This window comes from Pseudophryne corroboree, chromosome 6 (assembly GCF_028390025.1).
Source record: "Pseudophryne corroboree isolate aPseCor3 chromosome 6, aPseCor3.hap2, whole genome shotgun sequence".
Taxonomy (NCBI): Eukaryota; Metazoa; Chordata; class Amphibia; order Anura; family Myobatrachidae; genus Pseudophryne; species Pseudophryne corroboree.
In genome coordinates, this window is record NC_086449.1 from 167,793,876 (window position 1) to 167,807,478 (window position 13,603).

General features: G+C 47.7%; 1 protein-coding gene across 8 annotated transcripts in view; it reads right to left on the minus strand.

Moving 5' to 3' along the window:
- The window catches only part of ADD2 (adducin 2), a 276,848-nt gene that overhangs the window by 117,338 nt on the left and 145,907 nt on the right, over positions 1-13,603 (minus strand). For all 8 annotated transcript variants that reach the window (XM_063932099.1, XM_063932101.1, XM_063932102.1 and 5 more), the window contains 2 exons: positions 2,521-2,740; positions 1,409-1,547 (listed from right to left, as the gene is read on the minus strand). In XM_063932099.1, coding sequence (XP_063788169.1) covers positions 1,409-1,547; positions 2,521-2,703 — 322 coding nt within the window. In that variant the 5' untranslated portion in view covers positions 2,704-2,740. The remainder of the gene's footprint in view (positions 1-1,408; positions 1,548-2,520; positions 2,741-13,603) is intronic.

The window sequence follows — 13,603 nt, forward strand, 5'->3', positions numbered from 1 at the left end:
ATCCTACAAATTTGATAACCTGGCTAAGGAGGACCTGGAGTTCTCTCATTCGGTGCTGCAGAGTCATCCGCACTCTCCCGCCCGTTTGGGAGCTTTGGTATAATCCCCATGGTCCTTTCAGGAACCCCAGCATCCACTAGGACGATAGAGAAAATAAGAATTTACTTACCGATAATTCTATTTCTCGGAGTCCGTAGTGGATGCTGGGCGCCCATCCCAAGTGCGGATTATCTGCAATACTTGTACATAGTTACAAAAATCGGGTTATTATTGTTGTGAGCCATCTTTCAGAGGCTCCGCTGTTATCATACTGTTAACTGGGTTCAGATCACAGGTTGTACAGTGTGATTGGTGTGGCTGGTATGAGTCTTACCCGGGATTCATAAATCCTTCCTTATTGTGTACGCTCGTCCGGGCACAGTATCCTAACTGAGGCTTGGAGGAGGGTCATAGGGGGAGGAGCCAGTGCACACCACCTGATCCTAAAGCTTTACTTTTTGTGCCCTGTCTCCTGCGGAGCCGCTATTCCCCATGGTCCTTTCAGGAACCCCAGCATCCACTACGGACTCCGAGAAATAGAATTATCGGTAAGTAAATTCTTATTTTTGTATGGGTCTTGTTTGATTTAAGTGCTTATCTGGTTATAATTACCAGCCTTGTCTAAGGGTGTGTACACACGGTGAGATTCTTGCTATGCCCGATTTTCACTTGCGATTTCCCCTGAACTCCTCGGAGCCCAGATAGCACAGATTTTGACTAACTTTTCTTGAGATATGGACTATGTGTGCTTACGATTTTGGCTTATGTGAGATTTTGGCTTATGTGAGATGTCATTGACATGTGAGATGAACTAGATAGTATACCGATCTAGCAAGGATTGACTTGCCTGCGCAGTCTATCTTTTCTTGCGATGCCGACCTGGCGGGACCGCGCATCGGGATCGCAAGGTGACTTTCACCTTGCGATCTGCACTAACTTTTCTTGCGATTTTGACTATATAGTCAAAATCGAAAGAAAATATCTCACCGTGTGTACACACCTTAAGGGCTACACATACTGGCCAGCAACTATCATTTCAGGCTGAAGACCTGAAAAAGTCAAGCACAAGTGGACAGATTGAGGCTGCTAAACGAGGGAATGATGGCTGCTAAACGAGGCTGCCTGAGAATTCACAGGCGGTATCCAACACTGAGCAGACGACTGGTACACTGGAGAAATAAGGATGGATGTGTATAATAACTTATTCCAAAACACTAACAAAGCGTACGTATTTGCCCATTAAGTTTTTTTTGCGCACAAGAAGTACATCTTAGTGCCTATGGTTAAATAATTTTCAGCAATTTAATGAACACTGGAAGAGGTCTGCCGTTCAGGTACTGCTCCCTAGGAGAAGATTGAGGGCACGTACTGACTGGACAGGACGGGAAGACAGATGGTGCCGTGCTGGCCATGAAGTCAGCGATTTGCCTGAGAGCCCAGATATTGGAAGAGTTGTTTCCTTTCTTCATCTGCTCCTGAATGAGACTTTCCAGTTCCTCCCTGAAAGACTGACAGACAAAACGACACAAGTCAAAACAGTAAGGAAGTGACGGAATGACTGGGGACACTGACAGACAGTATTTAGCAACAAAATACAGCAGAAAGTTTCCTATGTAAAACTAGTTTATGTACTAGCAGCACAATGCAAGGAAAACATTGTTATCTTGCATAGAGATTACGGGGGAGATGTATCAACCTGTCGTGAGAGGAAAAATGAAGAAGTTGCCCATAGCCAGTCAGATTCTAGCTACCATTTAATGGAATGTACTAGATATATGGTGAAGCGATCACAATGCCGACGCCGGCATCCCGCACAGTGCTACAATGCAGTCTCCGGAATCCCAGCGCCACAGGCTTTTCTCCCTCTGTGGAGTTCCACGACACCCATAGCGGGAGAATATAACCTTTGGCGAGCACAGCACGCCACCGTGCCCGCAGTGAGCGTGCAAGGGGCTTACTAGCGCTCGTCCTGCTGCCGGCATCCTGGTGGCCGGGATGCCGCTGTAGGTATACTGACGGACGGAATCCCGGCCATCGGTATTAAATACGGATTCCGATATATGATCGCTAGAAGCTGATTACTTGCTATATGCAACTTGTCCTGTTTAGAAGGTTTGCTACGTTTCTCCTTACATCACATCAGTATAAAAAAAGACAGTGCACTCTCTCAGTGACCTGTTCATCCATGCATAGTGGCCTAATACTTGTATCCACACATCTTCTGACTATTGCCCAATGACAGTCTCATCACAACATAAAGTTTTGGACATTTTACAGGTCTGTTTATACAGTAGTGACCCGTCTGGGCAGCTATAGTTTGTTCATGCTTACGTGTACTGGGTATCTATCATCATGGTATGTTATTATATCTTACATTTGTGGATTCAAAAGCTCAATAAAAATGAACTTGTAAATTAAAAAAGGACAATGACCAATTTCTGTGGCTCAGGGACCACACCCATCAGAAGACCCCTCACTCACCGGGCTCTGTAGGATCATGGTGACTCGTTTCTTTTGATCCATGACATTGAAATCCTGCCTCAGGTCAGCCGCCATATTTCGGACTCTCAAGTATTCGGGGTCATTCTCCGTAAATCGGTCAAAGTATTTCTGTCCATTTCGGGGAGGGGAGGACACAGGCTCGGGCGTAGTTTCACTACTCATCTTTGTAATTTATCTGTGTCCTGACCACACATCAGTTCTGTGGATTGGAAAGAAGGTTAAATATAAGTTAAACTGTTATTAATATTTCCAAGAACTGAAATCTAAAAAGTAACTTTATAAGAGAAGCGGTGAACATTTAAATGGAGGAACATTTGAAGGGTGGGGGGGGAATCATATGCCCCGCGAAGGGTGCAAGTTGCCATTGCAGCGATGTTTAAATGTTGGCAATGGACACCCAAACATGCACCGCTCGCGGCCCCTTGTTTTTGCTCGCGGCCTATTGGCCAGCGAACTAAAATCTGCGAGTTCGGGGTACAGTAAGTAAAGTATACAGCCGCACTTACACCCGTGAATTTATCGCGGGTAATTGGATTCCCCCCTAAGTGAAAAAGGACATTTTATATGTGGACCACTCATATGGTCAGTGTTATTAATGGGTGTGTTCACCACATCACAATAAACGCCCTCAGCTGAGGCCTGAATTCAAGGAAAATGGCTGCTGCCTTTAAGTCTTTGGGGGAGATGTATCAAGGCTTGAAGAAAGATAAAAGTGGAGAAGTTACCCAAATCAACTAATCACTTTCTGTCATTTATTTTGCTTTTATCTCTCTCCAAGGCTTGATACATCTCATTTGTATTAATATTTTACTAGCCATACGCATTATTTTCTTTCAGCATGTGGCCCTAAAACAGTTCTAATGCCCGATAATAAATCTGACTGAAATCGTATCCTGTAAATATTAAAACTCCCAAGTCTATAGCTATGCACTCCACAGAAACATTTGTAGTGACAGGGAAAACTACATTTTATTTTGACTGAATGCTTAAGTTCTGAGTATTGGAAGGGTAATACCTATAAAGGAGTTGGAGCAGGCTACCATAAAGTTCCACGTAAATAAACGTATTATTATCTCAAGCATCTTCATTCATGGTGGGAAGTTCATAGAGTGAGCCCTACTTCATGTCAGCGCTGACAGAGTTAAATATAACTTCTTTGTTAGGTGTAATTTCCTCTGATAATGCCATGCTACGGCAGTGCTGTGTAAGATCTTTAAAGCGATTAGCCATTTTAAGTCTGTTAATGAGACTTAAATGTAAGAAAGTAACTGGACTGTTTAATCTAGATGCTGGGAATAAAGTTGGAACGGAAGAGGGTGCTACAACAATGAAGGCCTGTATCAGGTGAGGGTGCCCTGTCTGCCTTGATGTATGGCAAGTACACTGTGTGCAGTGTATAAACTAAAAGTGTATACGTGGCTGTAAATAATGCGACATGAACAGAACAAGCCAGATGTGCTGCCAACTGTTCCTGCAGCACAAGGGGGGTAATTCCAAGTTGATCGCAGCAGAATTTTTTTTAGCAGTTGGGCAAAACCATGTGCACTGCAGGGGGGCAGATATAACATTTGCAGAGAGAGTTAGATTTGGGTGGGTTATTTTGTTTCTGTGCAGCGTAAATACTGGCTGCTTTATTTTTACACTGCAATTTAGATTGCAGATAGAACTCACCACACCCAAATCTATCTCTCTCTGCACATGTTATATCTGCCTCCCCTGCAGTGCACATGGTTTTGCCCAACTGCTAAAAAATTTCCTGCTGCGATCAACTTGGAATTACCCCCAATGTTCATTAGTAAGTATGTAATAGGGATTTACAATAACAACAAGTAGTACAATTAATGGATACTGGCCAAAAAAAATTGACCTTGGTCACTTATAACAAACCCTCATCTCTGACTTCAATAGAGCTTCATGGTCCCAAATTCCACCATGTTCCATTTGTATCAAAAAGTAATTGCATCCTACCAATAAATAACAATTATAATGAACATCCCAATGCAGCCAGGCATGTGTGTCCTAACAGACCTGCTCCCCATTAACAGCACACAAGTACAGGAAAATAAACTTTAATTAAAAAAATAACAACGGATTGTTATATTCTGTAAGTCAAGCCTGGCCAACCTGTGCCTGTCCAGCTATTGAGAAACTACACATCCCAGCATGCCCTGCCATAGTTTTAGATTTCCCTAATAGCAAAACTAAGGCAGAGCATGTTGGGATTTGTAGTTTCACAACAGCTGGTGAGCCATCGGTTGGCCAGGCCCGGCTTACACAGTCCGCCATCACCTTTCACCAAAGAAATAAAATAATTGCATTGCCCCAATCATTTTAAAAGAAAAATGAAATATTTATGCACAATTTGTCTTGTCTTCAGGCAGGTGTCTACACGTCTGCAGAATTGTGATAAAATCATAATAACAAGTACATGCTGCCACACACAGCTACACAGAACACATAGGGCGGGATGTACTAATGGGAAAATGCGGTAAAACCCAGTCTTCAAGGTTTTTTCGCATTTTCCATATGTAATAAAGCCCCGCCATTGAATTTACGATGCAGAGGGTGAAGTCAGCTATAGTTTACGTTACCCTATAGAAGCCTATGATGGTCATTATCGCGGTATCCAATTAGAGGCCATTTTTAACAGCCGATATTGAACCCACAGTAGCACAAAAACACATGGGATCGGGAATTAATACCCAATTCCATGTGTTATCACGGCTGCCTATGTGGGATTATGGTTCGTATGCCACAATCCCCGAGGGGAATAAGACGTCAGCATCGGGGTTAATAGGATAGCCCCTGGCAACCCTATTAGCAGTGGTAAAGCACCGCTGCTAATAGGATATCCCCCATAGAATTATACACATTCTCAATATACGCCTTGTAGCTCAGTTTTGGGGCATTTGGGACCAGGGCCGGCTCCAGGCATGTTCGACTAGAGCGGCCGCGCGGGGCGCCACTCTTACAGGGCGCCGCACGCTGCGGCCGCCATTTTCCTGCCTGGAGCCAGCCTCTGTGTGTCCGACTCCGACTCCCGGCCGCTTGTGTGCGCGCTATGCAGCGCGCTGTGCGGCGCCGGCGTCTGACGTTGGACGCCGGTGCCGCGCAGCGTGCATAGCGCGCACACAGTTTTGTTCCTCCGTCCGCGGCCCGCCCACAACAGTATTCCCGGCTCCCAGCAGCACCGCAGTGTCAGTGACAGACAGGTAAGTTAAAATCTGTCTGGCACTGTGTGGGGCCGTTTATTTTTCTGGCACTGTGGGGGCATATCTGCACTGTGGGGGAATTATTTTTCTGGCACTGTGGGGGCATTATTTTTCTGGCACTGTGGGGGCATATCTGCACTGTGGGGGCATTATTTTTCTGGCACTGTGGGGGCATATCTGCACTGTGGGGGCATTATTTTTCTGGCACTGTGGGGGCATATCTGCACTGTGGGGGCATTATTTTTCTGGCACTGTGGGGGCATTATTTTTCTGGCACTGTGGGGGCATATCTGCACTGTGGGGGCATTATTTTTCTGGCACTGTGGGGGCATATCTGCACTGTGGGGGCATTATTTTTCTGGCACTGTGGGGGCATATCTGCACTGTGGGGGCATTATTTTTCTGGCACTGTGGGGGCATATCTGCACTGTGGGGGCATTTATGTTTCTGGCACTGGGGGCATTTATGTATCTGGCACTGTGGGGGCATATCTGCACTGTGGGGGCATTTATGTTTCTGGCACTGGGGGCATTTATGTATCTGGCACTGTGGGGGCTTTTATGTTTTGTGGCACGGCGGGCATTTATTTATCTGGCACTGTGGGGGCATTTATGTTTTGTGGCACTGGGGGCATTTATGTATCTGGCACTTATGTATCTGGCACTGTGGGGTCATTGATGCATCTGGCACTGTGGGGGCACTTATGTATCTGGCATTGTGTGGTCATTTATGTATCTGGCATTGTGGGGGCATTTATGTATCTGGCACTAGGGGCATATCTGCACTGTGTGGCCATTTATGTATCTGGCACTGCTGGGGGGCATGTCACGTGTAGCTGGCACTGCTGGGGGGTATGTCACGTGTAGCTGGCACTGCTGGGGGGTATGTCACGTGTAGCTGGCACTGCTGGGGGGCATGTCACGTGTAGCTGGCACTGCTGGGGGGCATATCATGTAGTGTATCTACTAGGCGTCTGTGGCTAGGCAATGTGTCTATCGTGCGCTGCCTGGCGCAAAGTGTCTATCGTGCGCTGCCTGGCGCAAAGTGTCTATCGTGCTCTGCCTGGCGCAAAGTGTCTATCGTGCTCTGCCTGGCGCAAAGTGTCTAACGTGCTCTGCCTGGCGCAAAGTGTATAGGAGGTTCTACCTGGTGCAATGTGTATTAGCTGCACTACTATGTGGTGTAATGCGAATTGCCACTACTCTGTGGTCATGCACCTTCCCCACGAAGCAACGGCTCTAAATTTCGGCGCGCACTGTCCCTGCTTCAGCATGTGGGTGGAGGAGCACCAAGCATTACAGTATGTACATCATTTTGCCCTCCTTACTTAAAAATGTGCCCTCCTTGTGATCAGCACCCTGCCCTAAAACGTGAACACTATCATGTGTAGCTGGCACTGCTGGGGGTCTATTGTGTGTAGCTGGCACTGTTGAGGGGCATGTCATGTGTAGCTGGCACTGCTGCGGGGCATGCCATGTGTAGCTGGCACTGCTGCGGGGCATGTCATGTGTAGCTGGCACTGCTGCGGGGCATGTCATGTGTTGCTGGCACTGCTGCGGGGCATGTCATGTGTAGCTGGCACTACACTGGAGACATTGTGTGTAAGGAACACTACTGTGGCTGTTCTGCATAAGGCTGCTAATTGTGTGCATAGAGGGGGTGTGAAAAAATATATTTATTTATAGTTTAATAATATGAAGTTACGAGGCCACACCCACTTTCCCAGGAGGCCACGCCCACTTTTCCCGAAGCGCGCGCGCCTTCGGCGCGCGCATAGGGGTTGGGGGGCGCTTTTACATTTTCTCGCACAGGGTGCCTGGAGCCGGCCCTGTTTGGGACCCTTAAGTACCACATATTGGCATGATGATGTAAGTGTACAGAATGGCAGTGGGCAGATCACAGACATCACTAGCGGAGTGCAAATATCCCAAACCCAACATGGTGAATGAATGAACTGTTGGAAAATAAGAATTTACTTACCGATAATTCTATTTCTCGTAGTCCGTAGTGGATGCTGGGAACTCCGTAAGGACCATGGGGAATAGCGGCTCCGCAGGAGACTGGGTACAAAAGTAAAAGCTTTAGGACTAGCTGGTGTGCACTGGCTCCTCCCCCCATGACCCTCCTCCAAGCCTCAGTTAGGATACTGTGCCCGGACGAGCGTACATAATAAGGAAGGATCTTGAATCCCGGGTAAGACTCATACCAGCCACACCAATCACATCGTACAACTTGTGATCTGAACCCAGTTAACAGTATGATAAACGTAGGAGCCTCTGAAAAGATGGCTCACAACAATAAACAACCCGATTTTTGTAACAATAACTATATACAAGTATTGCAGACAATCCGCACTTGGGATGGGCGCCCAGCATCCACTACGGACTACGAGAAATAGAATTATCGGTAAGTAAATTCTTATTTTCTCTGACGTCCTAGTGGATGCTGGGAACTCCGTAAGGACCATGGGGATTATACCAAAGCTCCCAAATGGGCGGGAGAGTGCGGATGACTCTGCAGCACCGAATGAGAGAACTCCAGGTCCTCCTCAGCCAGGGTATCAAATTTGTAGAATTTAGCAAACGTGTTTGCCCCTGACCAAGTAGCTGCTCGGCAAAGTTGTAAAGCCGAGACCCCTCGGGCAGCCGCCCAAGATGAGCCCACTTTCCTTGTGAAATGGGCTTTTACAGATTTTGGCTGTGGCAGGCCTACCACAGAATGTGCAAGCTGAATTGTACTACAAATCCAACGAGCAATCGTCTGCTTAGAAGCAGGAGCACCCAGCTTGTTGGGTGCATACAGGATAAACAGCGAGTCAGATTTTCTGACCCCAGCCGTCCTGGAAACATATATTTTCAGGGCCCTGACTACGTCCAGCAACTTGGAGTCCTCCAAGTCCCTAGTAGCCGCAGGCACCACAATAGGCTGGTTCATGTGAAACGCTGAAACCACCTTAGGGAGAAATTGAGGGCGAGTCCTCAGTTCTGCCCTGTCTGAATGAAAAATTAGGTAAGGGCTTTTATATGACAAAGCCGCCAATTCTGAGACACGCCTGGCTGAAGCCAGGGCTAACAGCATGACCACTTTCCATGTGAGATATTTCAATTCCACAGTGGTGAGTGGTTCAAACCAATGTGATTTTAGGAGACTCAACACTACATTGAGATCCCAAGGTGCCACTGGAGGCACAAAAGGAGGCTGTATATGCAGTACCCCTTTGACAAACGTCTGAACTTCAGGCACTGAAGCCAGTTCTTTTTGGAAGAAGATCGACAGGGCCGAAATTTGAACCTTAATGGACCCTAATTTTAGGCCCATAGATAGTCCTGTTTGCAGGAAATGCAGGAAACGACCCAGTTGAAATTCCTCTGTAGGGGCCTTCTTGGCCTCACACCACGCAACATATTTTCGCCAAATGCGGTGATAATGTTTTGCGGTTACATCCTTCCTGGCCTTGACCAGGGTAGGGATGACTTCATCTGGAATGCCTTTTTCCTTCAGGATCCGGCGTTCAACCTCCATGCCGTCAAACGCAGCCGCGGTAAGTCTTGGAACAGACAAGGTCCCTGCTGGAGCAGGTCCTTCCTTAGAGGTAGAGGCCACGGGTCCTCTGTGAGCATCTCTTGAAGTTCCGGGTACCAAGTCCTTCTTGGCCAATCCGGAGCCACGAGTATAGTTCTTACTCCTCTCCGTCTTATAATTCTCAATACCTTGGGTATGAGAGGCAGAGGAGGGAACACATACACTGACTGGTACACCCACGGTGTTACCAGAGCGTCAACAGCTATTGCCTGAGGGTCCCTTGACCTGGCGCAATACCTGTCTAGTTTTTTGTTGAGGCGGGACGCCATCATGTCCACCTTTGGTTTTTCCCAACGGTTTACAATCATGTGGAAGACTTCTGGATGAAGTCCCCACTCTCCCGGGTGGAGGTCGTGTCTGCTGAGGAAGTCTGCTTCCCAGTTGTCCACTCCCGGAATGAACACTGCTGACAGTGCTATCACACGATTTTCCGCCCAGCGAAGAATCCTTGCAGCTTCTGCCATTGCCCTCCTGCTTCTTGTGCCGCCCTGTCTGTTTACGTGGGCGACTGCCGTGATGTTGTCCGATTGGATCAATACCGACTGACCCTGAAGCAGAGGCCTTGCTTGGCTTAGGGCATTGTAAATTGCCCTTAGTTCCAGGATATTTATGTGAAGAGACGTTTCCATGCTTGACCACAAGCCCTGGAAATTTCTTCCCTGTGTGACTGCTCCCCAGCCTCTCAGGCTGGCATCCGTGGTCACCAGAATCCAGTCCTGAATGCCGAATCTGCGGCCCTCTAGAAGATGAGCACTCTGCAACCACCACAGGAGAGACACCCTTGTCCTTGGAGATAGGGTTATCCGCTGATGCATCTGAAGATGCGATCCGGACCATTTGTCCAGCAGATCCCACTGAAAAGTTCTTGCATGGAATCTTCCGAATGGAATCGCTTCGTAAGAAGCCACCATCTTTCCCAGGACCCTTGTGCATTGATGCACTGACACTTGTCCTGGTTTCAGGAGGTTCCTGACTAGCTCGGATAACTCCCTGGCCTTCTCCTCCGGGAGAAACACCTTTTTCTGGACTGTGTCCAGAATCATCCCTAGGAACAGTAGACGTGTTGTTGGAATCAGCTGCGATTTTGGAATATTTAGAATCCACCCGTGCTGACGTAGCACCACCTGAGATAGTGCTACTCCGACCTCTAACTGTTCCCTGGATCTTGCCCTTATCAGGAGATCGTCCAAGTAAGGGATAATTAAGACGCCTTTTCTTCGAAGAAGAATCATCATTTCGGCCATTACCTTGGTAAAGACCCGTGGTGCCGTGGACAATCCAAACGGCAGCGTCTGAAACTGATAATGACAGTTCTGTACCACAAACCTGAGGTACCCTTGGTGAGAAGGGTAGATTGGGACATGGAGATACGCATCTTTGATGTCCAGAGACACCATATAGTCCCCTTCTTCCAGGTTCGCTATCACTGCTCTGAGTGATTCCATCTTGAATTTGAACCTTTTTATGTAAGTGTTCAATGATTTCAGATTTAAAATCGGTCTCACCGAGCCGTCCGGCTTCGGTACCACAAACAGCGTGGAATAATACCCCTTTCCTTGTTGTAGGAGGGGTACCTTGATTATCACCTGCTGGGAATACAGCTTGTGAATAGCTTCCAATACTGCCTCCCTGTCGGAGGGAGACGTTGGTAGAGCAGACTTCAGGAACCGGCGAGGGGGAGACGTCTCGAATTCCAATTTGTACCCCTGTGATACTACCTGCAGGATCCAGGGGTCCACTTGCGAGTGAGCCCACTGCGCGTTGAAATTTTTGAGACGGGCTTCCACCGTGCCTGAGTCCGCTTGTAAAGCCCCAGCGTCATGCTGAAGACTTGGCAGAAGCGGGGGAGGGCTTCTGATCCTGGGAAGAGGCTGCCTGCTGCAGTCTTTTTCCCCTTCCTCTGCCCCGAGGCAGAAATGAGTGGCCTTTTGCCCGCTTGCCCTTATGGGGACGAAAGGACTGAGTTTGAAAAGACGGTGTCTTTTTCTGCTGAGAGGTGACCTGGGGTAAAAAGGTGGATTTCCCAGCCGTCGCCGTGGCCACCAGGTCTGACAGACCGACCCCAAATAACTCCTCCCCTTTATACGGCAAAACTTCCATATGCCGTTTGGAATCCGCATCACCTGACCACTGTCGTGTCCATAAACTTCTTCTGGCAGAAATGGACAACGCACTTACTCTTGATGCCAGGGTGCAAATATCCCTCTGTGCATCTCGCATATATAGTAATGCATCCTTTAAATGCTCTATAGTCAATAATATACTGTCCCTATCCAGGGTATCAATATTTTCAGTCAGGGAATCCGACCAAGCCACTCCAGCGCTGCACATCCAGGCTGAGGCGATTGCTGGTCGTAGTATAACACCAGTATGTGTGTATATACCTTTTAGGATATTTTCCAGCTTTCTATCAGCTGGTTCCTTGAGGGCGGCCGTATCAGGAGACGGTAACGCCACTTGTTTTGATAAGCGTGTGAGCGCCTTATCTACCCTAGGGGGTGTTTCCCAACGCGCCCTAACCTCTGGCGGGAAAGGGTATAATGCCAATAATTTATTAGAAATCAGCAGTTTTTTATCGGGGGAAACCCACGCTTTGTCACACACCTCATTTAATTCATGTGATTCAGGAAAAACTATGGGTAGTTTTTTCACACCCCACATAATACCCCTTTTTGTGGTACTTGTAGTATCAGAAATGTTCAAAGCCTCCTTCATTGCCGTGATCATGTAACGTGTGGCCCTACTGGACATTACGTTTGTCTCGTCACCGTCGACACTGGAGTCAGTATCCGTGTCTGGGTCTGTGTCGACCATCTGAGGTAACGGGCGCTTTAGAGCCCCTGACGGTGTTTGAGACGCCTGGACAGGCACTAACTGATTTGCCGGCTGTCTCATGTCGTCAACAGTTTTTTGCAAAGTGCTGACACTGTCACGTAATTCCTTCCATACTACCATCCAGTCAGGTGTCGACTCCCTAGGGGGTGACATCACTATTACAGGCAATTGCTCCGCCTCCACATCATTTTCCTCCTCATACATGTCGACACAATCGTACCGACACACAGCACACACACAGGGAATGCTCTGATAGAGGACAGGACCCCACGAGCCCTTTGGGGAGACAGAGGGAGAGTTTGCCAGCACACACCAGAGCGCTATATATATGCAGGGATAACCTTATATAAGTGTTTCTCCCTTCTATAGCTGCTGTATATGTATTTTCTGCCAATTAGTGCCCCCCTCTCTCTTGTTTTACCCTGATTCTGTAGCAGGACTGCAGGGGAGAGTCAGGGAGCCGTCCTTCCAGCGGAGCTGTGAGGGAAAATGGCGCTTGTGTGCTGAGGAGATAGGCTCCGCCCCCTTTTCGGCGGCCTTTTCTCCCGCTTTTTTTAGGAAAACTGGCAGGGGTTAAATGCATCCATATAGCCCAGGAGCTATATGTGATGCATTTCTTTAGCCATATAAGGTTTAAAACATGTTTTATTGCGTCTCAGGGCGCTCCCCCCCAGCGCCCTGCACCCTCAGTGACCGGAGTGTGAAGTGTGCTGAGAGCAATGGCGCACAGCTGCAGTGCTGTGCGCTACCTTATTGAAGACAGGAACGTCTTCTGCCGCCGATTTTTCCGGACCTCTTCGTTTAAAACTTTTACTCTAAGCAGCTCTGGAGAGCTACCTAGCATGCACCCTTCTCGGCCGGGCACAAAAATCTAACTGAGGCTTGGAGGAGGGTCATGGGGGGAGGAGCCAGTGCACACCAGCTAGTCAGAAAGCTTTTACTTTTGTGCCCAGTCTCCTGCGGAGCCGCTATTCCCCATGGTCCTTACGGAGTTCCCAGCATCCACTAGGACGTCAGAGAAATATGCGTGTACAGGCATGAAGATGTTGCAGAGTTTCTGTACACACCAGCAAATGCCTTACAATTACGATCACCCCAGTTACTTAAACAGCGGAGTGGTTTTACTTAGAGATGAGCGCCGGAAATTTTTCGGGTTTTGTGTTTTGGTTTTGGGTTCGGTTCCGCGGCCGTGTTTTGGGTTCGACCGCGTTTTGGCAAAACCTCACCGAATTTTTTTTTGTTGGATTCGGGTGTGTTTTGGATTCGGGTGTTTTTTTCAAAAAACACTAAAAAACAGCTTAAATCATAGAATTTGGGGGTCATTTTGATACCAAAGTATTATTAACCTCAAAAACCATAATTTACACTCATTTTCAGTCTATTCTGAATACCTCACACCTCACAATATTATTTTTAGTCCTAAAATTTGCACC